A 26134-nucleotide genomic window follows, 5' to 3' on the forward strand; every position below is an offset into this window, starting at 1 on the left:
CTGTGACCAAAATAGGAGAAGGTGCAATTTGTGCATAAATCAAAAATATATTGACATTCAAATCAATTATGTTGGGCATTGTCAAGTAATGCAGCTTCATCACTTGACACTGATCCAACAGTATGATTATATTATAGTTGACGTGTTTTTTAATGTAATCTATACTACACAATATAGTTCACTAAACAACTTTCAGTCAATACATTTTTTAGAGGAAATAGTTCTGCTGAATCTAAATTGATGTAAAAAACCCAAACCAGACCTAATTCAGCCTCAATGTCAGAAATAGTTTTTGAAATCTCGTGATATAGCTGTAGAAAATGGATTTGAGTTGAGACGGTCAGCTGATTCCTGTGGGAAAATGTTTCAGTGAATCCATTCTCACCCTGTGCATGCTGGCATTTCAGCAACATGTCCTATTATTTATAGTTGTTTCAGACACACTGTAGAGGACGCTGCTGTTTCCAACTTTGACCTTGTTCCCTTTGTGTTCCCTGCAGGTTGTTCGATCAAACTACACTCTGGTTGTTGGTGTTGTTGAGTGTTATGTGGTGACAGGCTGCTCAGACTGGCTCTCTGCTGTCTGTATTCTGCTGTTATAAAGAACAGGCTGATAATAAGCACAGCAGCAATTATTGGACATGCAGACATTTGCAGTTGAAATACACTTGTAAGTATTCAACTTACACTTTTATTTTTATTGCAACCTGCCTGTTGCGTCTCAGGCTAAAGCTGAAACGAAGAAAAGAACCCTGTTTTAAAAGTTATATTAAAGTCAGAGACATATGAGGCAGTTTGCAGTGTGTTGCATCTGCACATTTCCTATGCTTTTGGTGCAAAGTGGAGCAGGGTGGAATTTCACTTAGGATCTAGATCTGGAGTTATTTAATCTCTGAATTATTGATGAAAACATTAATACCAGCTACAGACTCTTGGATGATCAACAAATAAACAACTTTTAATAGGATCAACATCAATAGATACAGACAAGTAGTTTGTGATTGTCTCTCTGTTTCATTAAAATCATACACGAAGACAAACATATTTCTGTTTACGGCGTCATTCACCATTACAAATCTGTGCTTTAATATATTTTAAAGGGGCTGTTTACCCCAAATTACACACAAATAAAGTCTCCCTTCTCTTTAGTGGTGTCAGTCCATAATGTTACGCAAAATTGAGTATGTGCTACTAACAATGTCGAAGAATTACATTTACAACTCATTTCCCAGATGACTGCAGAAGAAATGGACTCCTGTAGTTAGCAACGTTCAAAGGGATTTATGCTAACATGGTAGCATCCTAACAGCATGCTGCATTGTTAGAATGTTTAGCATGTCATTCTTATTATGCATTGACCTCAAGGTCCTATATTCAAATAAATTGTTGTTAAACTAAATTGGCTTCAGTAAGTCTGTCAATGCTTTGAGCAGTTATGCAGTTTTTGCATTTTAGCGTAATGCTAGCTGTTAGCCATGTGAGGCCAAAACCTTCCCCAACACACGTCATTTACACTAATTGCTGTCATGGTAAACCACAGCACCATGTTTTAAAACAGCATTAATTGCTTTTTTTCTTTAAAGGAAACTTGCTTGCAGCTGAAAATACAAACTTATTAAGTAGTTGTGGCTAACTTCATATCAAACATCTGACCTGATAAACATCCAGAAGACACATGATCATCACATTGGAGCGGTGTTTGTTCACCAGCTACTTACTGTAAAGGTTTAAATATGTCAGATATTATTGTGTTTTATTTGTTGCAGAAACAGTTCACTATACCTGTAATAACACTTCACATGTTCTCCGCATCTATATGAGAATCGAATGCAACGAATAAGTATATACACGAAAAGTAGTGTTACTTAAAAATTCACAGTTTAAGCAACCAAAAATAAAACAATGATTTTATAATGGATTTTTTCTGTAAACATAAATTCAATAAATAATGTTGTGTTTTCTTGTCTATTGACATCTCCACTGATAACTAAAAAATACAAAATAAAGCAAGAATCAAGTCTCTCTAACAATGTCAGTTAATAACAATTAAAACACACTTTCCTGAACAAATGTTTTTTTTGGCCTCCATTTCTTTTGCCTTTACTACAAATAAAAAAATACATAAACACTGAAGTTTAATTGAATAAATCAAACAAAAACTATAAATAATCGTTGAGCTCATTTTGTCTTAAATGCACTGATATACCAGTAACAAAACCTAGTTAATAAAATAACTTTAAGTTCAATAAAATAAACACACAACAGTGCAAAACCAAAATGACATGTTAAAAAATATTAAAAATATTTCAGGATTGTCAAATGTTGCTCTGATATCGGATGGATTTTCACTTTTTACTGATACCTCCCTGAGTTTTGTTCAACATCCTGCTACAACAAATACAACGCCGTCTAAAAAGCTTGTTCACTGTGACTAAGTATTAATATGTTTACTCATCTATTTATAACAATCTTAATGGTATGAAAGGGCCAGTTTGTGGATGATAAAGTAATTTGATTGATTTGATTGTGATTCAATCAAACTGTTAAAGTGACATACAAGTCTGTTTACATTATAGCCCACGCAGAACATTTTTTCTCTACAGGTGACTTACTGTACAGCACTCATGTTTCAAAGGAGGCTTATCACACTGTTACTCAATGAGTTTACTGCACAGTCATTAAGGTGCTTTCTTTTTCAAAACTGCATCGTCACAACTAGATCACTTCCTGCCCAAATGAATGAGAAACACACACATATCAACCATTCAAACAGTTCACAGCAACATCTCAAATGTTCTGTCCCTCATTTTTTTTTCTTTTTCGAAATAATAAAACTTCCTCTCTGATTCGTCAAGGAGTGCTCGGCTGAACGGTGGCGGCCATCTTGTTTCTGGCTCACAGATGGGAGGAGGTGGAGAAGCAGAGTTTCAGGGTGAAGGGGTTTGAGCTGTCTGTAGGTTAGAGAGAGAGAGAGAAGGTATACAAAAATACATATTAATACAAACAAACACTGTTAAAAGCACATTGAGAAGGGATTTTCTGTTGCCATATACAACATGTTCATAGTTGGCCCCTTATTCCTGGCTCAAAAAGTGTTATGGTGCTCGACAAACGGTGAAAGAAAACTCCAGATTCACTTTGTAACCGGTTTGTCCATTGTGCTCTATATGTATCTTCTACATTTGTTAATGCTTTTTGAATACACAGATTGTTGCTTAGGACAAGGCATCTTAAAGCGACATTCTATATTGAGCACAAATGTAAAGAAATGAGAAGATCCAGATACAGCCTTAAACGTCTAGTGGGTCAAAGGTGATGATTGGGTGGGTTTGTTTCTGCACAAGTCTATACATAGTTTTTAAGGAAAAAACTGCTCATTGTGCCTGTGTGAAAGGTTTTTGTCAGATACAATCAACACAATGAGTCTATTTTACAGGCAAACATCATGTAACGTGCTCAACCTTCAGCATAGAGGTTGCCTCCCTCTGTTTCCTGTTGTTGTTGTTGTTTGTTTTTATACCAGGTCTGTTTGAGCCTGACATCTAGTGCTGAACGCAGGTAGTGCTGCTTGGTGCTGGATGACGTCACCTCCTGAGTCCAGCCAACAACTAAAGTTCATTACATGTTGTTTTTTTTTCAACCAGTCAACCATGTTTTGATCATATGAACTCTCACTGTTGGTGGAGGTTATGTTTTTGTTTGTTGTCTGTTTGTATGCTGGATAATGATTTTTTTTTAGACAAGGTGAAAGGTTGTAGCAGGTGCCGAGAAACAACCCATTAAATATCGGAGCGCACAGTATTTCTGATGCACAAATTATTATTCACTTTTGTGTATATTCAACAAAGGGCATTGTGGCTATGGAGGTCTGTGCTCTGGGTGCCCTCCAAGTAAAACACATTGTTCACTTCATCCTTCAAAACAACGGCCAACTGTGCGTCGAGATGAATGCTTGTGTGAGCAAACTCATTTACTAAATACAGCAAAGTATGCTAATACATGTTAGCATGCAAATACTTTTATTCTAACATGCTAACATACAATAATTTCACTCGTTGTCAACATACTAAGTATATCATTGCAGTGACTCCAAGGTCAAGAAGATAATAGAGATTCTTTGAATGCATCATCACACCCACACTTGATATTTTAGGAAATCTGCCTCTTCTCTTTCTGTCTGAACAGAAAAGAACAATTTAAAAAAGATTTCTCAAAGAACAGCAGTGACTGCAGATCGTTCCTGTTGTCAGTGAGGTGGAATTTGCTGAGCAGACCGATACACTGTTTAGTGTTTGTCAAGGTGATGGAGTAATAAAACGTTTTTGGTAAACTTGGTTTTATTGATCACCACGCCTAGAACATATCCTACTGTTTAATCCGAATGTGTCAGTCGAGAACTTACTTGGTATTCTGATCTGATGATGGTTGAGGACGGTCAGAGCTTCCACAGCTTCAGTTTTATTGTCAAACTCCAGCAGACCAGATAGAGTCTTGGAGCTGGCTGCTGGGAGTAAGAAGAAGAGGAGGAGGAGGAAGGGAAAAACAATGAGGAAGCAGGACAAATTGGAACAGAAGAAAATATGTCTCAGTTGAAAGATCTCTATTTTACATGAATACCTGTGTTTATCTATAAAACATTATTAAGATGTATGCTTCAGCTCCTCATCTGTTGTGTGATTGCTCAAACTCACGTTTTGCATCGAAGATCTTGAACTTGGTGAAGATGGGAACGTTGTGTTCAGTACAGAGCTGCAGATGAGAAAAGGGAAGAGAGGTCAGAGTGTTTTTAATGAAAAAAATTCTTTCTGCTTTTTATTTTCTGCTTTCAAAGGAAGATTACATTATATCGTGGATCTACTTGTATAGGTCTTACTAGTGTTGCACTTTCTACCTGTAATGTAGAATTTAGGGGAAATAAGTACTTGCGCAACAAATCCTGTGATTTTGACATGACTTATTTTATACATCTGTCACATTATTATAGAAACAAAACACAGTATAACATCTTTAAATACATATTTGCTTGAGAAGGAATAAGAATTTAGCAGGTCATGATTCGAAGCTGCTGTTTCGATGTTTTAAATGGTTGAAGTTAAACATACAATGGATATGATGTGGAGAAGTATCCTTAATATCTAAGAAATACATCTCAACTTCCAAACAAATGTATTCAATATGACAAGTGCTCTTAAAACTGCATCTAATTACTGAAGGTGTCCCACAGAGCTCAATCATGGGCCCCTTTACTTTTCTCAGTTTACACCTTCATAGAAAGCTCATCCAACATGTCAAACATTAAAACCCTCATGCAGGTGTGACCTCACCTTGTGCAGCTGGTGTTGGGTGAGGGTGGGCGGGGCGTTGTAGAAGTGCAGCACGGCGGCAGGCGGCTGGATGATGTTCCTGCTGCTCTGTGAGCTGCTGAAGCGGTTGTTTCTGGTCAGACTGAAGTCCTGATAGCTGCTGCTGCCGTCCGTCAGCTCAAACACCTGACTGGGAATCACCGCCTGCTGCTTGGACACACTGAGAGGAGAAGGGGGGAGAAAAGATGGAAGGAGACAGTATAAACAAAAACATGCAAAACCAAAAGTAGGAAAAAGTTGTACGAAATTACCAGAAGATTTGAATAAAAACAAGACTGAATGCTTGTTTTAGTATAATTTATAAACAGTTGGTGGTAGTAATATTCCAGTTGTTAAAGAGCAAAACAAAATATATACACATTACTATGACTTTGTTATCGTGACAGCAAACTATTAGAAGAAGATAATCAAAATCTATTCAATCTGTTGATTATTTTTTCATATTTTAGTGATACTTTGGGCTCATGATTACATATACTGTATAGAAAAACATAACAAATATTACAGGTACAGATATGTATTGATTATCCTGTTCTCATAGTTTGCTATCACTATTATAAAATCATATTAAATTCTGTCTACTTCTATTTCAGTGACATTTTGTTCTGATGGTTGCAAGCAAAAAGAAAGGTCAGCAGGTTGTTAGAATCAGTAAGATTCATCCTCTGCAGAACAACAATATTTACAGCTTATGTCATGTCATTTTGGTCAGCATGCATTAAGATATCAGGACTCACCAGACATTGAGTTTTTTGCCAAACACTTTGATGGTGTTGAGGTGAGTCACAGCTCGATCCACAGCGTACTCATCCCCCATCTCCACCAACGCCGTGCCAGCAACACTCTTCATGAACTTCACCTGCAAACACAACCAATCAGGTCAGGATTTAAGATTATTTCTCCCACATTTTTGACAGGTGACACAATTACATCTTTTCCTGTTTATTCCAAAATATGAGCCCAATCTCACACACCTTCTCCACGTTGCCGTAAAGACAGAAGATGTTGAAGATGTGGCTGCAGTTCATCTTTGCAGGATGGAGGCCGCTCACCATGGCCACTGAGCTGGAGGCGGGATGGTCCATGTAGGAGGAGGAAGAGGAGGTCTTATGGTGTAGCAGTGGGTAGGTTATCATGTCGTGCACCTCCTCACTGCTCCTCCTGTACCTGCTGTTGCCAGGAAGAGGCAGTAGGGGGCAGTGTTGGCCTGAAGAGATACACACAACTCCAAGGTTAGACCATAAACCCTCATATTATAACATTTAGACACACTGCAGGAATGTCAGGGATCAGGAGGAAAAGGGGTAGAAAAGAGGGGTACGCTGAGACACTAGCTGAGATACCAGCAGCACGGTAAAAAAACACTGGACCATGTTTATTCCCCTTTCCAACATGGATTCAAAGCTCTACCTCATCCTCCATTTGGCAAATCGGACCACATTTCACTACTTACACTACGTTTTTTTATTTGTTTTATTGTTTTATATATATTTATGTTGGATTGTTGAAGGAGCTTTTCAAATAGGTTTCAACATAACTTATCTTTAATAACTACAATGTAGCTACCTTACATATGAAAATAAAGCCTTTGAATCTTTGAAAACAGACTGTACCATAGCCGTTGGATGGATGCTCTCCCAGGATGGCCTGACGCTGCCTCCCTTTCCCCCGCTCTGTAACACACATAAACACAAAAACCTTAACATAATAACAGCTGACAGAAAGGTTGTTGCTAGTATCATTGACTCTCCCTCTCTCTCTCTCACACACACACACACACACACAACAGTGTGAAGTGTGTCTTGGTGTAATGGTCGGGGTTAGCAGCGGGTGGGGAAAGTGAGCGCTCCCTCTGTGATGGAAATCTATTTTGAGCCTCCACAGCAGCAGCTTCAGCACCACCTTCAGGCTGCAGTTTAACCTCTGAGTCTCCAGGCAGAGCTCACTGAGCTCCACCTCAAGGCAACCTTCACACCAGGAATCATTTATCTGCATCTCACTGCCGCCATTTAGTGATGTGAATGCATAACTAGAACATTATATCATTCCTTTAGGACGACATGTGCAAAGCAGTTGAGCATTTTACTGAAAAAAACACACCTGGAGGGATCACATTATATACAGATCTAACAAGACTATAGCTTGAAACCTATGTGACTGGAGTGGATTGTATGACATATATTTAATAAGTATATGAGTGTGTTCAAATGCATATTAGTATCCTGGTTTGGAGTTTTATTCTCGATAATCTAAGATGTTTACATGATACATATCTCCTCTCTATGTTTGCATGTTTAAATAGTTATAGCCTCTTAAAAGCCCTTCTTCCTAGTGAGTGAGTGTGTGTGTGTGTGTGTGTGCGTGCGTGCGTGCGTGCGTGTGTGTGTGTGGTGTCCTACCTCGCTGCAGGAGGAAGGGTTTGGTGTAATCCCAGCTGCTGTTGTCGTTGCGGACGACGTTCAGTCTGTTGGGCTGCAGGGGGCGACAGAGCACAGCACCTCTGGGTGGGTGTGTGTGCGTGGGCTTGAGACTGAGGCTGTGTATGTGTGCATGCACCTGAGTGTGTGTTTGTCCGGAGCCCTGTGTGTGTATGTGTGTGTGTGTTTGTTTACCCGAGCGTACTCGATCTTGAGCGTGCAGCAGCCGGCGTAGATGTCGGCACCGTTCAGAGCCAGTTTGGCCTTCTGAGCGTCCTCCACTGACTCAAATGTTAACGAGCTTGTTAAGGGTGACTCATCATTATAAACATCAAGCAGCCAATCAGAGGAGAGAACCACGACCTCCACTGTCCTCAAAAGGTCTACTGTCAGCTTCAGTAGATCTAAATCTTAAATGACTTTAAATGCGCACATCATCATATTCTATCTACTGCATTAACAGTGAAGTTAAATATGCTATTAATCTCTTAAAGGGGCCCTATTATGCAAATGTTCACGTCCATATTTGTATTTAGTGTCTCTCCTGGGACATGTCTCCATGCTTTAATGTTCAGAAAGCTCTTTATCTTTCTCATACTCCCTGTGCTGCAGCACCTCTTTTCACCCTCTGTCTGAAACCAGAGCCCAGTCTGCTCTGATTGGTTAGCTGGCCGGCTCTGTGGTGATTGGTCAACAGCTTAGAGATGTCCTGCCCCTTAGCCTATCACGCACAATGCGTTTCAGGCAGGGGGGAGTGTGAGGGAGAGAAACTCCCTCACACTTTTGCAGACTACTTAGCACAAAAACCTATATGACACCATGAAAGGGAAAACCAAAAAAGGCTTAACAGGGCCCCTTTAACTGCAGCTTCAATTGAATTACCGGTAAACTGTATTTCATGGGTGAAATTGAACTAAGTATATTTTAGAAAGTACAATAAATAAATAATGATGTATAAGGATATTCCACCATGGCCTGGATGCCGTTGCGTTTGAAGATGACGATGCGCAGGACGTTAACGATCGGGTTACAGACGGTGTACAGGACATCCTGAGAGAAAAATATAAATTAAATAAGAACAGTATGAATAAAAATAACAACAATAAGATATGGTAAGACACAGAGTATACACAGATATGAGATAATAATCAATGAAATATAAATACATGTCTATTGTTGGGGAAATATTTTCCAAGGCCCATAACGTTGACCCAGTGTATCAGTTCATACTGTCCTGACTGAGCACAGGCACCTGTAGCCTTCGCTGCTGTGCTCTCAGTGTTTTGTCTCCCTGTTCCTGCCTGTTGGCGTCAGCTGATAGAGGTGTTATCATTCTATCTTATTATGCACAATGTTGATTATTCTCTCTGAACTAGCTAAATACATGGGTCTCTGGGCTAGAGTTCTTCAAAATTGACGTGGCAACTCTACCGTGAAGTCAGAACCTCTGGCTCTTTGACTTGTTTTGTGAATTCTCCGGCCGAAGCTCCAAATAAACCCATCAGTGTTTGACATCAAAGCTCCAGCTCTCCCCGTGTCTCCTTTTGAGTCGGTGACTCCTCCTGCATTGCTACACAGAAGTTTCCCCCACATCTATGTCCAAGTGCAAGTCTTAACCACATTAACATGCATCATAAGTATATTTATGCACACTTGATGTAAATAATATCTATAATATCCTGCTTATATTGTGTTAACAGAAAAGTGGCCCCTTCAATAGTGATTTTAATTTGTCAGACAGTTTATAGATTTTCTATCTTCACGGTCATCTGTGTTTTTTTCTGACGGAGGAGTTTCAGCTGGACTCAGGGTGCTGACGGAGGAGGTTCAGCTGGACTCAGGGTGGTGACGGAGGAGTTTGTAGGAGCCTAAATGCTGTGGTAGCCTGTGTTTACAGTTATATTATCTTCAGTATTTGTTAACACCACACACACTTGTAATTGGTTGTTTCCGGTGATTGTCACATGGTGTGGTTAATGGTATTTAGGGCACCTGGTGTATGTGGAGGTTTAGTAGCATGACAATGGGGGTTAGCTTAGTTCTGATATCTTTTGTTGACCGTATGATACTGTTTGTTTATTGTTTTGATTTACTATATTAAATATCCTTAAAACTTCAAGTACAGTACAGACTTTATTATTTATACGCGTCACGACAATGAGCGAAGTTTAGCTTCAGAGCAGCCGTATTCAATGGGAATATAGCCGCCACAATGGTAGTTCAGGTAAATTAGGAACAGGAGGTTCTGGACTCATGGTGGTGGAGGTTCAGCTGATATACAGTAGTTGTGGTAAATAAGGAAAAGGAGGTTGTGGACTCACGGTGGTGACGGGGTACAGCGGGTTCTGGACGGACAGCAGCAGGACTTTGTTCCCGCTGCTGGGGTCGTCTATGTTGGTGGGTCTGGTGATCCTCTGGCTGGTGGAGAAGTTGAAGAAGGCCTGCTGCTCGGCGATGCAAACCGCGTCACGATTTCCACTCGACACGCAGCGCTCGGCACTCTCCACGCTGTCAAACTCCACCAGGGCCTGGCGCTTAAACGGCATCATCATCACGTAACTAAAACCAGAGAAAAAGAGTCAAGGTTGACGTTTTTTCTGGGTCCTGCTGCCTTGTATTCAAACTAATTAGTATCTTACACTGCATTGTAACTTTTGTGTGGGTTTTAAACCGGTCCTAATCTATTTTAGCTTGTATTTGTTTTCATCATCTTTTGAATTGACTTATACATGTGTTTCAATTAAGTTCATATTGTGTCTTTGCTTTACTATGTCTGATGGGTTTGGAGTTCTTTTGTAAAGCAGTTTGAATTGTTGTGTTTTCTGCAATGTGGTTTGTAAATAAACGTCCCTTGCCATTCTTTGTGTAAGTGCAAGCTCCAGGTTAAAGCTGCTGTTTTTTTGTTTTACAGAGCTCTATGGAAAGTAGGTTTATTATTTTTAAAAGATTGTACGCTAAGAATAATTAAAAAAATTGACAAATTCAGATGTTGGTGGAAGTTTTGCAAGATGTATCGAAGAGTCAAATACTGTTGACTGTCAATTCCTTTGTATATATTGTCAAAAAGGTTGAACAATGAACATCAGTAGTTACCAAAATAAAAAGGAAAATTATTTGTAATATCAACCAACTTTCTGAATAAAAACTGCTTAACTGCTAAAAGAGATGCCAGTCATATTTACATACGGATACTGGCTCTGTAATCTGAGAGCTTTTTAAATCCCCCAGCTCACAGGAAAATGCTGCCTCTTCAAAATAAATGTGGCTAGCTTTTACATAATCCTCCTCACTCTGGCTTCCTCATTCATGGCTGTGTGCTGCGGTTAATTCATGATGGTTAGTATCACTTTGAACGTCCTTTCAGCTCTTTTGATCTGTTCAAAATAAAATTATTCTTATGATAATGATGCTATGATCGCAACAAGAAGTGGCTGGAAAAAAAGACTTGATTTATTTTGTGAGGTTTTGACTGCAGAGAGAGCATTAAAACCTGATGATCTGCAGGTTAAGCAGCAGAGGTTTATGGGATGTTTGTTGTGTGAGGAATGTGTGCAAATCATGTTGTTCTGATGGACAGCAAACCACATCAGACTGCACCTCAATATCCGGCAAATATGTGTAAATAATTCAGCCATTTAATGTGTGTGAGCAGACAGACAGTAATAGTCGATTCAGTAATCAAAACTCCAGAGAGTCTGTTGGTGAAGTCTAGACTTAATCAAACATGTTACACATCTTATGAGTGTGTGTGAGAATGCGTGAGACTGTTCAAGGTTAAATACAAATATTAGACATGGCATTGTATGTAGTGAGTATTTTTAAGTACACTGAAAAAACGGAAACGTTGACTTGACAAATTTCACATAACTGTATTAGGTTAGTTGAAAGCAATAATATTAAGTTGAACCTAATATTGTATTGTTTAAACTTAATATCATTGCTTTCAACTAACCTAATACAGATATGTGAAATCTGTTGACATAACACATTTAATTAAAGTCAACGTTTCCGTTTTTCCAGCGTACTTAAAAATACGTCTAGTATTCTTATTTAACCTTGGAAAACCATTTAATTAAAGTCTAATAAGTGTAATAAGTTACCAGATGTTGCCAAACTTGTCGAGTGCCTCCACCAGGTCGGCCTCCACCACGGCGTCACAGAGCCCTCGGACGTGGACCACCGGGGAGGGGGGGATACAGTGAGTGTCGTCCACACCGCTCTGCAGAGGAATAACAAATAATGTAAATACAATGTGAATAATAACACATGCTTTGTTTAGGTTGCTTGACCACGGCTGGGCGATAGTTTCATATAAAGTACTGTACTCGGTTTCTAACATATTTATATTTTGTGTAAATGCTGTCTTTATTTGTAATTTGCTACAATTTTCGTAAAAATAGTTGTTAAATAGTAAAACAAATAATCTTCTTAGTTAAAAAAACAACAACGTATTCTTCTTTCTGTGCCTTTGAATGCACCATTTACAACAATTCCTCATATGTGTAAACCTTCTTGATGGAAACGATTCTGATTTATCGTCTTTTAATATAATTGTATTATAAAATCCTATATCAAGTTATCACGATACACAATTATGTTGCTTAAATTGATAATGACATCACAAAATAAGTTGCATTTTTCTGTAAATCTGATTAAATCTTCCGATGGAATATAATTTGAATGATTAAGGTTTCATTTTTTAAATCATCGCACTTCATATTACACTTCAATGTGATTAACAAATGGCTTATTTTATTTTAGGTCCATGGCGTAGAAAGTAATGTTGGTCTACGCTCTAATATGATGAATGTATCAAGTGTCCTGTGTTGTTGCGGGTGTTGTTGTGTCTTTGTAGGAAACTGAAGAAAGCACTGAGTTTGGGTGAAATGAAATCTTGTCGGTTAGAGACGGAAAACTCTTCTCACAGCGATGGTGAGATATCAGAGTGTTAACCGTCGCTCTCAGGAAGTGCTGCAGATTTTGCAGTCTGAACAGTTTTTCTGCAGCAGGTTCAGACTCTTAGCACCGACGTCAGCAGGAAACACTCTCTCATTGTTGGGGTGTTGACCTTTTCATGAAGACACATGTTTCCTTTCTTTTACTATTTTGTTCATGCACAGATGTAGATGTCTCATGCCTCTTGCACTTTGCTAATTGCACTGTAAATGGAGCATAAACTCAAACTCAACAATAACAATCAACACAAACATCATTAATCAGCTGTCACACCAGAGAAGTGGCTTTTATTCTACATAGTATATCGTTTGCAGTGTAAATAATTCTCCAAATCTGTGTTACACATTTTAAGCAAACCTTGTTCTGACTTGTTACCGGTTTTCTTTTTTTTAAATGTATGGGTAATAAACCTTGTTTACAAAATAAAACATAATTTCTGATTTAAAAAAGGCAACAAATATTGAATGAGCAAGCAGTGTGTGGCTTTATTTCTAAAACATGTATAAATATGGTAAATGTATTATTATTTCTACTTTAATATTTTGTATATCTGTTTCATATACATTGCATGGATATGTGTGCTTTTATTAATTTAAAGGGGACCTATCATGCAAAATGCACTTTTGTACGTCTTTTATACATGAATATGTGTCCCCGGTGTTCCAGGGAACTCACCAAGTGTCAGAAAACACAACCCTTTCTATTTTCCTCCATACCCAAATCTCTAAAAAAGGGGCTGCAACGGATCTGATACAGACTGATCCAGATTTGAACACTTCTATGTCGTCACAGAAGTGGCGCTACGGCTATTGGGGATGTGGGGGTTGGGCCACGGCCGGCCATTGCCGCTCGAAAGCGCTGTAGACGCTGTAGTACATATGCCAGGCCTGTAAGTGGTGCTGTAGTCTGCCACAAAAGCAGCGAAGAAGACTTCCCGCCCATAGTTACCATGGTTACCCTTCTGTTTATTCTCTGCTGTGGCTTTTTTTTTTCCTCCCTGAGGCAAGCGTTTGCTCCCGCTGCTTTAATTCAATGCAATCCCTCCCCGTCGAGGCAAGCACTGTAATTCTCTCCGGTTAGTCCACCAGCAGATGACAAACACCCACCTCTCCGCCTCTTCCAAGGAACGAGGGGACCGTGCGGCAGAGTTTCAGTTTCAGTTTCTTTCGCCGGTCAAGATGTCCGTTAAAGTTTAAATCTTCTGGACAAAATTAGAAAAGTGCCGGTCAAAGGTCTTCTTTGTTATTTATTGAGCTTTAAAACAAATGAATAACGACTCTATATAATAAAACACGGAGGATGGAGATCTCTTTTTCTCCCCCTCTTCTGACAGCCCAGCAGCTGATCAGAGCACGGCTCCCCTCTCCTGCAGGGGGGCGTGGTCAGCAGAATCAGACCCGTAGACAGAAAACAGCACATAGAGCGAAATGAGGCATGGCTAAAATGCATGATCTGTTTGGTATTTTGAAAACAGAAACGTATAAATATACCTTGTATAGGTATGGCCCTACAATATATCATTTAAATATAGCATGATAGGTCCACTTTAAATTGTATTAAATGTTTCCTTCATTATAGGTTGTCTTATATGTTAATTTGCATATTCTACTTCTGGACATATCTAAGTTAATGTAACATGATTATGTACTCTTGCATTTATCTGTACACGTTATTCCTTTCTTTATATATGTTTTTCATGCATCTTACACTTTGCAAATTGCACTGTAAATGGAGCATCTTCCAAAATAAACCAAACTCAACAATAACAATCAACACAAGCACCATTCAGCAGCTGTCACACCAGAGAAGAGGATGTGCTATACATATTTTATGCAGAGTCGACACATGGGAGTCTGTTGACGGCAGCAGCGTGAGAAATGTTTGCATTAACTGACCGCTGTCTTGTGCTATTATCAATCACACTATCTGCAGCCTGTGTGGCTTTTTCTTTTGGTCTGCATGGGGTTTTTTCTGTCTGGCTGCAGTGATGGACTGTGGGTGTTAACCTCAAACTTCAGCAGCTCCCTTCACAGAAAAACGTGTGAAGTTATACATATCTTTACAGACTGAGGTCCCTTCAGACGAGTGTGCACTCAGATGCACCTACGCCGGGCTGCTATAGCAACAACAAGCGAGCGGCAGGTGGTGGAAACATGCACAGCGTTGAGAAGAAAGAAAAAAGGTGTTGGAGATGTTCTCATGAGTCAACAGTATAAGCAAACGTTCTCCCGCAGACTTTGAGACAGTGAGACAGATCAATTACAAATCAACTTAAAATGTTATCGGCACACAGTAAGGAAGATTTTAGTGTCTGGACTTTACTTTTGTTAAACGTGATTAAAGTGAGTCAGTCAGGGATGAAAACTCATCAGGTATGAAAAAGGTGACAAGGATCCGAGCCCCCCGACCCCACAGAATATCGGCTTTAAAATGAGGAATAACAGAGGATTTTAGCAGTCAGAACAACTAAAGCAGTTAATAATAACAGAAACGCCAAAGACTCACATCTAATAGAAATATATAAAAGCATTTATTTTAATTGTGTAGCAGTCAGTTTATAATTTTGGCAGCACTGTTGAGCATTTTGAAAATGTATTTTCATGCCTCTGTTCAAGGCTTAGTCTTTCTATCTTTATAGCCAGTGGTGTAACGTAACTAAGTTCATAAACTCAAGTACTATACTTGGGTACAATTTTGAGATACTTGTACTTTATAAGCTCCCATGTCATGCTTTTCCGGTTATTACCCGTCCCCTTGTGTGTTATGAAGGTTTTTATGCATGTAAACGGTGTGCAGAGTCAAAACCCTCAAAGTACACCCTGTAGCGAGTAAAACTCTAACACAGAAAATACCTCCCCAAAACGCCTCGTTGGAGATACGTCACTGCCCATTTGATTCTTCCGGGTACCGCCTGATGTCATGCGGTACCCGGAACGAAATGGACCAATCCCGAATAGCTATGGCCACACCAGCAGCGGCGTGTTCCTCCTCCAGAGGTTCGAAGAACCGGCATTTCACAGACGAAAGCTTCCAAAACATTGCCCAGTTTGAGGCCGGATATGCACAGCTTGTTTGGACCGTTTGGAGCAGGGGAAGATCTGGGTATACAACCTGTAAGTTTGCATTGTTATTTGTGTATTTATCAAACAAGACTGTTTAAATGTGTAAACTGTGTTGGACTGCTAAGCCATTGACACAGTGCTAACTGTGCTAACTAAGTTGCTAGAGTTTCCATATATCAACTCTAATATCAGCAGATGGCCTTGCATACATGTATCTCATAGCAGGAGAATGTCTGCATTCACACACACGGAATACTCATACAGTATACTGTACTGTGATTTACCGTACATTGTGACCGTACATATACTACATGTAGCTAACGAGGCTAGCTGTATGCTAGCGCAAAACAATGTATTCATGCAAGTTACATTGTATGGTAGCAGAATACCCGTATACGATTGCAATTATAAACACGTTATTGCTAGCCTAATATGAACCACTAGCTTTTGTTCATAGTAGTTTTATTACACTGCATTATAGTTGCCTTTCCTCCAAGCTAACGTTCATATCGTGTTAGCTACCAAGGTAAACAAAGCTAGGTTAGCATATTAGCAGGCAAGCTGTTCATTACACAACTAACGAATCTAAAACAACTAAGTTTCTCTAATATTTTGTGATTTGCATTTGATTTCGTCCAGCCAGATCCTGGCGGACAATCCATGACGTGCTAAAAGGCACTTCTACTACTACTGAGGCGTCGTGCTAAAAGGCACCGCACCGACTGTGCGCAGGCAAGATGCGAGGAGGAGGAATGGATGATATACCGTGTATATATGTATATTTATGTTCATTTTGTACATTTCTAAAAATAAAGTTTAATGGAAATACTTAGTAGGCCTATCCTTTCTTCCCTGAATTCATATATAGCAAACCATGATTTGATTTCTCATCAAACAGTAGTAGTTTATAACGGGTAAAAATAACTTACTCTTTGTTATGAGCGGCTCGTAGGCCACAAAGACAAGGAGACATACACGAGTTTACAAAACCACGGCACATTTATTGTGGTAAATGGAGAGATAGGTGGTTGAGAGGATCGCAGAGTTAGTCTTCCTGCAGCCGCTTTGGAGAGAGACTGGGGCCGTAGTGTCCGGAGGTGTCCGTGATCGTGCTGATTAGCCTCTTCAGCTCCACCCCATCGTAAGACAAAGGCCCTGGGGCCGTCACACTCTTCTATAACAACAGTTAAAAATATATATGTATATAAAATATACGGCTGTGCCGACGCCATGATAAGACTGATGTTACGCTGAGAGCAGCCGGGAAAAGCACTGTTAGACATGGGCGCAGCCTCTCTGGTGGTTGACTAATCAGAACGAGTGGCCGAGCTGACCAATCGGAGCACACTAGGCTCACAGGGAGGGGGGGGCAAGAGCTCCAACGAGTCGTTTAGTGGAGAAAGTGAATACTGCTGAATACACATGCTTGACAGAGATGCTGTATGCGAAACCAATGTGAGTTTGGAAAATTGCACAGTATAAATCTATTTTAGTATACCTCAACAATGTAATTATGATCAGTGGAAATGGCCATGACATGGGCCCTTTAAGTATTTCAATGTTTTGCTACTTTGTTCTTCTTCTCCTCTACAGTTCAGAGGTAAATGGTGTACTTTGACTCCACTACATGTATTTAATACCTTTAGTTACTTTGCAGATGTGGATGAATGATGTGAAATCTAATCAAGTGTTAAATCAGACTTTAGTTCCACCTGGAGTAAATTCACAAGCTACCCTGCAGTATACAAAGTCATTCAAACTAGCTGCACCTTTACTAGCTTTGAGAACACTTTAATGATCAATCATTATAAAACATATCATATATATTATTCTGAAATGGACCAATCTGCACAATGACTACTTTTACTGTCGCTACTTTAACTATATTTTGATGAGAATACTTTTATACTTTTACTTGAGGAACATTTTGAATGCAGAACTTTTACTGTAACAGAGTATTCCTACACTCTGGTACTTCTACTTTTACTCAAGTACAAGACCTGAGTACTTCTACTTTTACTCAAGTACAAGACCTGAGTACTTCTACTTTTACTCAAGTACAAGATCTGAGTACTTCTACTTTTACTGTCGCTACTTTAACTATATTTTGATGATAATACTTTTGTACTTTTATTTGAGGAACATTTTGAATGCAGGATTGTTCCTACACTCTGGTACTTCTACTTTTACTCAAACCTGAGTACTTCTACTTTTACTCAAGTACAAGATCTGAGTACTTCTACTTTTACTCAAGTACAAGGTCTATACTTATACCACCTCCGTTTATAGCCTATGAAGAAAACTAGAACATGAAGGCTAAAGCTAACGTTAGCAGATAGTGACAATGTATGCTAGTTAGCTAGCTCAACGATAATATTGCGACAGAAAAACTTTTCAGTGCACATCACGCTCTGCGCTCCGACAGGGAGCTCTGCTCTGAACACCTGAACGGCCCGTTCTAACAGCTGTTCACCAGCGGTCCAGTCTGTGCCACAGTGACTCCGGACCGCACAGTTAATATTAACGAACGCACCCGGCCGTAGGTAATGTAGCTGCTGAAGCTAGACCCTCATCCCGGAGCAGCAGAGCCTTATTATACATCCATGAGCAGAGCCGACAGGCAGGAAGACTCGAGCACACAGCTCGCGCTTCATTATAATATATAAAAAAAGAACACCATGCGTGTCATGATGGCATAACAGCTCGCGGCCGCAGATTACTCCGGGTCCCAGACCCCCCCCATACCCCAAAAATATTTGTATTGCAGATCTACATGAATCACACAAACGACCTATTTTGGATTCAAAACGGCGAATTTCGCCGAAAGGTGACAAGTTTGCATCCCTGGTCAGTTCATAAATGACTGGAACGTTTTCGGTCAAAACTAGCTAGCTAACATGTCATGTAACCAACTTAACCCCAATGACTAAAGCAGTGTTTCCGCTGTAATCGTACTCATCCCACATCGTAGCTTCTCTTTGTGGCAGCATTAGATCCTCCTCCTCCTGGTGTTTCTCCTACAGGAGTACAGAGGAGGAGTGGCTCAAACAGCTCGGTCACCATGGCGATGACTGAGGCTCAGCTTTTTTTGCTGCATGCATGTCTTTATTTAGTGTGTGCGTGAGTGTGTGTGTGTGTGTGTGTGTGTGTGTGTGTGTGTGTGTGTGTGTGTGTGTGTGTGTGTGTGTGTGTGTGTGTGTGTGTGTGTGTGTGTGTGTGTGTGTGCGTGTGTGTGTATTCAAAGACATGTTGCTTCCTTCCTGTCAAGACAAGCCGCTGTATCATTGCAAATCTGTCCGACCCTCCTCCTCCTCCTGCTGTCTCTTCCTCCTACTCTTCTCCTCCTCTTCTCTCCTCTCCTCTCCTCTTCATCCTCCTCCTCCCTCCTGCAGGCGTCAACTTCATCACCTCCTCCTCTTCCTCCCTGACGTTTCACTGTAAGCATTACCCGGTTTACTGCTGAGCTAACGAGCTTTTAAAGTGGCAACCTAGGCAGAATGATACATTATTTATAAACCCCAGCGTGTGCATGTGGGTCTCTCTCTCTGTGTGTGTGTGTGTGTGTGTGTGTGTGTGTGTGTGTGTGTGTGTGTATGTGTGTGTGTGTGTGTGTGTGTGTGTGTGTGTGTGTGACACAAAGCTCTATGTCTGAACACACTTTTATAGTTTTTTTTAAAGTCGAGTCCCCTAGCGCAGAAATGTCTCTTATATAAGCCTGTTTCAAATACAGGCCCCTCTGCAGGTGGTGAGCAACCAACCAATCAATCACTAAAATAGAGGAATGGATCTATCAGGTAACCTGCTTTAGCATTACGTTTTGTCCAGCCACCTCAAGAAATTAAATTAATAATTTCTTGATTCATTTCTTACTCTGCATCCGTCGCTCCATTTACTGACGGACTCTGTTTTGGGGTCAGATTTACACGTCCACTTGTGATTTCAGTTTGATCTTCTCTCTCTTTTATAACCATACAAACACAAGATCAAAGGTGCTTTGATGTCGGCTCAAGTCTGCAGAGAGCTTCACCTCTGAATATAATCCACAGCAGCACAGCAGGTGTCAGAACATGCAAATCATGGGGGAGGTAAAATCACCCGGACCTGGGTTGGATGGGGACAATCTGACTAGTGCAGGAACTCATGAACTGAACTCTAATTGGTGGTTTGATGAATTCAATTTTTTATCGTTCTGCCCTGTTTGAGAGCACTTAGCTCCATCAAAGAGGGGGCTATTAAAAAAACAGGAGATGAGAGACTTGAATAATTAAAATGTAAAACTGGTTGGCAGCGCTAAGATGTGGTAGATCCATCCATCTGTCTGTCTGTCTGTCTGTCTGCCTGTCTGTCTGTCAGTCAGTCTGTCTGCCTGTCTGTCTGTCTGTCCGTCCGTCCGTCTGTCTGTCTGCCTGTCTGTCCTTCTGTCTGTCTTTGTCCTTCTGTCTGTCTGTCTGTCTGTCTGTCTGTAGTGGCAACAAGGGTCTGTTCAAAATCTTCAAACATTGACTTCAGCCTGTGCCCGTCTGTGTGGTGTCTCGGCTGATGGTATAGTAAATAAACTATATTCATATAGATCATGTTCAGTCTTTACAACCCTTCAAAGCATTTTACATATACAAGTCAGCATCCACCTAATCACCCACATTCAAACAGAGACAGAGGCTGACATACAAAAGGCCGCCTGCTTAGGGTTAGGGTTAAAACTAACATTCACCCCGGTGTTGGCCATGCCATCAATAGCAATTTGGGGTTCTTGCCCAAGGATACATCGTCATGTTCCCTGTTGGAGCTTGGAATCATTTCACAGACAGTCCGTTTTGTAGACGACCACACTAGTTGCCATGGACGTAGTTAGAGAAGTGGATACAGCTTTGTAGGCAGGATCCTGTTTATTCCTATGAGAGTTACTCAGTGGCGCATGAAGCCAAATTGACCTGACACTCAAGTAGAAAAATGCAAGGATCTTATTGCGATGCAGTATTCCCGTCCAATGGGCCCATATAGCATGCATTACATTACATGTCACTTTGTCATAACTACACTGTAGCTATGCACACATGACAATAAAAGCCTTGAAACTTGAAACACTTGTGTTTTTGCTAAGTCCGGCCTTCGATCCATCCCATAATGGCCGGTCTTGGCTCAGTCAAATGAATGGAGAGGATATAACTCTCAATTTTAGCACATTTTACAACTTTTAGGACCGAATGTATAATACAAATGTTCCGCTAATCTACAGATGTCTCTTTCTATCTGTAAATCATTACATTACTTGAAACTTGTTAGACAGTTTTATCCAAAGCGACTTACATACATTCAGTGCTGTGGGCAATGAGCAATTTGGGGGGAAGAGTCTGGCCCAGGGACACATGGATTAAGTATTTTTTTTCCGATGTCATTCCTTTCTTGGGGGCTTGGTTAGGTATCTTGCCCGAAGACACATTGACATAGTGATGTGTCCCTCCTCTATGCCTGTCTTTTGTGTTGTTGTCCTGCCTTTGGAAATGGCTTCCCTGCCCTGATTGTACCTGGGTAACCTTAGTTAATTAGTCTCTTGTGTGTTTCCCATGTGTCTTTGTTAGTTTGTCGGCGCAACCAGTGAGCAGTGGTGTGTTTCCGTTGAGAGAGTTCTATTCTAGTGTTTTGAGTTTCTGTTTCTTTTACCTTCCTTCTTTGTCATCGCTTGCCTACCAGACCGACTGCCTTTGGACTTTCTTTTGTTGATAAATAACTGCAATTATCTTGCTGCTTCTTCTGCTGACTGCAGTTGGGTCCAGTTCCTGCTTGCTTCACTATCTGTTTCCCATGATGCTCTCTGTCTGCAGAGCGTTCACTGATCTGCTGAGGAGGGGAGGAAACTGTTTGATGAGACTTCAATAAAGTCTCCTACATCCTCCAGTGTGTCAGGATACAACACACACATGCAGACGCCTCACAGTGAAGGAGTGTGGTGTTCTCAATGCTACTCACTCACAGCTGCTGAATACATTTAAATGTACCAACCACTGCATTGCACAAATCTGTCTGTTGACGTGTGCAGCCTCCCATGCATCCCTGACACCTTAAAGCTATCATATAAAACGTCTACACATTTAATTGTTTCTCCATTTTAATTTGACTCTATTCAGTTTGAAGCTAAATGTATATGAGAAACCTTTCAGATGTTGGCAATGTGTAACTATATATTTGATCTGATAAGGATAAACCTGCATGACTGAGTCCAGAATAAATGTCCTAACGAGTACAATAAAGTAAATGTTACATATATGTGATCTTCCTAAAATCCTCATATATTTATTGTACGTATGTTTCTCTGTCTCTAGATTGCAGTGTTCAGTGTGATCTAACATGGACACTAACAAGGTCACAGACTGACTGATACCACAGGCTCATCTAATAAAGGTGGACAGATGGTCTAACTTCCTGCTGATTTCATTTCATTTCATTTAATCGTTTATTTGAATAGGGACAATGCACATTAATGAACACTTAAAGGGGACCTATCATGCAAAATGCACTTTTGCATGATAGGTCCCCTTTAAGACAAATAATGCTTCAAGTGTAAATATGCCGGATTTTAGCCTTGAGCTAATATCCATCCGTAGTCCCTGACATACAACATATAATTACAGCCACTTCCTGTCACTGGCAGAACCTCAAAGAGAGACCATAGGGTCACAACGAGTAGAGGATCAGAGCCAGAGAGTAACAATGAATAAGCAGCAGACACAAAGCATCCACCTAATAACCCACATTCAAACAGAGACAGAGGCTGACATACAAAAGGCCGCCTGCTCAGGGTTAGGGTTAAAACTAACATTCACCCCGGTGTTGGCCATGCCATCAATAGCAATTTGGGGTTCTTGCCCAAGGATACATCGTCATGTTCCCTGTTGGATCTAGGAATCATTTCACAGACAGTCCGTTTTGTAGACGACTAGCCACATGGATGTAGTTAGAGAAGTGGTTACAGCTTTGTAGGCAGGATCCTGTTTATTCCTATGAGAGTTACTCAGTAGTGCATGAAGCCAAATTGACCTGACACTCAAGTAGAAAAATGCAAGGATCTTATTGCGATGCAATATTCCCGTCCAATGGGCCCATATAGCATGCATTACATTACATGTCACTTTGTCATAACTACACTGTAGCTATGCACACATGACAATAAAAGCCTTGAAACTTGAAACACTTGTGTTTTTGCTAAGTCCGGCCTTCGATCCATCCCATAATGGCCGGTCTTGGCTCAGTCAAATGAATGGAGAGGATATAACTCTCAATTCTAGCACATTTTACAACTTTTAGGACCGAATGTATAATACAAATGTTCCTCTAATCTACAGATGTCTCTTTCTATCTGTAAATCATTCAATTACTTGAAACTTGTTAGACAGTTTTATCCAAAGTGACTTACATACATTCAGTGCTGTGGGCAATGAGCAATTTGGGGGGAAGAGTCTGGCCCAGGTCCGATGTCATTCTTTTCTTGGGGGCTTGGTTAGGTATCTTGCCCGAAGACACATTGACATAGTGATGTGTCCCTCCTCTATGCCTGTCTTTTGTGTTGTTGTCCTGCCTTTGGAAATGGCTTCCCTGCACTGATTGTACCTGGGTAACCTTAGTTAATTAGTCTCTTGTGTGTTTCCCATGTGTCTTTGTTAGTTTGTCGGCGCAACCAGTGAGCAGTGGTGTGTTTCCGTTGAGAGAGTTCTCTTCTAGTGTTTTGAGTTTCTGTTTCTTTTACCTTCCTTCTTTGCCATCGCTTGCCTACCAGACCGACTGCCTTTGGACTTTCTTTTGTTGATAAATAACTGCAATTATCTTGCTGCTTCTTCTGCTGACTGCAGTTGGGTCCAGTTCCTGCTTGCTTCACTATCTGTTTCCCATGATGCTCTCTGTCTGCAGAGCGTTCACTGATCTGCTGAGGAGGGGAGGAAACTGTTTGATGAGACTTCAATAAAGTCTCCTACATCCTCCAGTGTGTCAGGATAAAACACACACATGCAGACGCCTCACAGTGAAGGAGTGTGGTGTTCTCAATGCTACTCACTCACAGCTGCTGAATACATTTAAATGTACCAACCACTGCATTGCACAAATCTGTCTGTTGACGTGTGCAGCCTCCCATGCATCCCTGACACCTTAAAGCTATCATATAAAACGTCTCCACATTTAATTGTTTCTCCATTATAATTTGACTCTATTCAGTTTGAAGCTAAATGTATATGATAAACCTTTCAGATGTTGGCAATGTGTAACTATATATTTGATCTGATAAGGATAAACCTGCATGACTGAGTCCAGAATAAATGTCCTAACGGGTACAATAAAGTAAATGTTACATATATGTGATCTTCCTAAAATCCTCATATATTTATTGTACGTATGTTTCTCTGTCTCTAGATTGCAGTGTTCAGTGTGATCTAACATGGACACTAACAAGGTCACAGACTGACTGATACCACAGGCTCATCTAATAAAGGTGGACAGATGGTCTAACTTCCTGCTGATTTCAGCCACTTCCTGTCACTGGCAGAACCTCAAAGAGAGACCCTGGTGTCACAACGAGTAGAGGATCAGAGCCAGATAGTAACATTGAATAAGCAGCAGACACAAATGACGTTTTAAGAGCTTGATATGAAAGATAATACTAGAAGAAAATACAAATATCTGTGCGCTATATCAGTCTGGCCTATTGAACACCTGTAATGAAGCTCATTTAAGGTGTAGTGTGTAAGACATGGCCAGATTTGAGTTAGGTACGTGGCTAACAAGAGACAAGGTTATATTGTTTTACTTCCACAGATCCAACCCTTGTGGTTCATATGAAACCAAACACGCTCCACTTTCAAGCAAACTAACTCAATTTTCAAATGATATCCTACTGACTTCTCCTGTTGGCTTGACTTGAAAAAAAGTCCACCGCGTTAAAAGGACTTCCTTAAGAACACATTGAGGAGGCAGAGGACCAAGTTCATTATGTAACAGACTCAACTTTTTGAACAAACAAATTCAATTTTGACTTCGCCTCTCCTTTACTTACACTTGAGCTACTATGGCCAATGCTAACCTAAACATCAGAGGGAATGTGTGGTTCAGTTTGTTGCTCAACAACACTTTGTGGACACACTGGAGTCAAACCGCCAAACTTGTGACGATTTCAACATCAAAATCTTCTCTAACCTCATTACAAAAGACAACCTAAACTGGCTAAAGTTGGAACAGGCAGTGCTGAACCCTGTCATTTCTAAATAAATAGTGTTTCTGCTGCTTACTGTGTCACTCCATCGCCCTTCTTGAAGGCCTTATGACATATGAGTGTGGGAACCCTGACTTCCTCATAAAGAGTCAGTAAAACATCCCTAAATAACCTTCCCATGAAGAACATCTAATAATACTCAGATACGACTTATAAGTCATATTTATTTCACTTCCGTGCTACATGTAGTATGACTATGTGACTATTTCCTGTTAATTTCTGCAAACGTAGACATCCATCTCATTTCTTCACTGATTTAAATAGTGAGAAATATTCATAAATATTGAGTGCATAGGACTTTTTACAGTTTTTCTGTTCCTTTAATCATAATTCATTCATTGTCATTTAGTAGAAACAAGAATATATTGGAATTATTATATGACACAAGCATTATTTAGCTATATATAACCTCCCCATGAAGAACTTCTAATAATACTCAGAGATACGACTTATAAGTAATATTTATTTCACTTCCGTGCTAAATGTAGTTTATATGACTATATGACTCGTTCCTGTTATTTTCTGCCAACGTAGACATCACTTTCATTTCTTCAGTGATTTAAATAGTAATAGGCTACATATTGAGAGCATAAGACTTTTTACTGTTTTTCTGTTCTTTTAATCGCAATTCATTCATTGTCATTTAGTGTAAACAAGATTATATTGGAATTATTATATGACACGAGCGTTATTTATATTCTAACCATATTTTAAAAGCAGGATTGATAGAAACTGTCCCCCACCTTCCCTCCGGTGCTCCGGTTCCTGCTGTCGGTGGTGCCGCTGCTCACCACCGCCTCCTCAGATTCCTCCTCCCCGTCCTCCAGCTCCTCTCCGCCGGCCTCCTCCTCCGTGCGGAGCCGCTTGGCTGGCCGGTGGTACCCTCCTTCTCCTTCTCCTTCTCCTTCTCCCCCGGATATGTCTTCTCTGTCCTCCTCCATCACAGTGGATGAATTCACCGATGAAGATTTGAGGTAACGCGGAGTAAAACACGGTGACACTTGCCAACACACACACACCACACACACTCTCTCCAAAGATAGGACGAATAAACTGATGTGTCACTCCGGTACAAATTCA

At 40.3% G+C, this 26134-nt stretch overlaps 1 protein-coding gene across 2 annotated transcripts; it reads right to left on the reverse strand.

Moving 5' to 3' along the window:
- Positions 1–937: 937 nt before the first annotated feature.
- LOC117481764 (heterogeneous nuclear ribonucleoprotein L-like) lies at positions 938–26134 on the reverse strand. Of its 2 annotated transcripts, none has more exons than XM_034129653.1 (13): positions 25798–26134; positions 11881–11999; positions 10102–10339; positions 8745–8830; positions 7976–8072; positions 7763–7835; positions 6977–7036; positions 6338–6570; positions 6101–6222; positions 5325–5523; positions 4692–4749; positions 4403–4504; positions 938–2951 (listed from the first exon to the last, which is right to left on the reverse strand). In XM_034129653.1, the coding sequence occupies exons 1-13, from the start codon at positions 25993–25995 to the stop codon at positions 2896–2898; spliced, it is 1641 nt and encodes a 546-aa protein (XP_033985544.1). In that variant the 5' UTR covers positions 25996–26134; the 3' UTR covers positions 938–2895. The 2 variants fall into 2 exon arrangements, with proteins under 2 accessions (XP_033985544.1, XP_033985545.1); XM_034129654.1 differs by having other exon boundaries at positions 4403–4501; positions 25798–26131.

The sequence above is a fragment of the Trematomus bernacchii genome, unplaced genomic scaffold (genome assembly GCF_902827165.1).
Source record: "Trematomus bernacchii unplaced genomic scaffold, fTreBer1.1, whole genome shotgun sequence".
Taxonomy (NCBI): domain Eukaryota; kingdom Metazoa; phylum Chordata; class Actinopteri; order Perciformes; family Nototheniidae; genus Trematomus; species Trematomus bernacchii.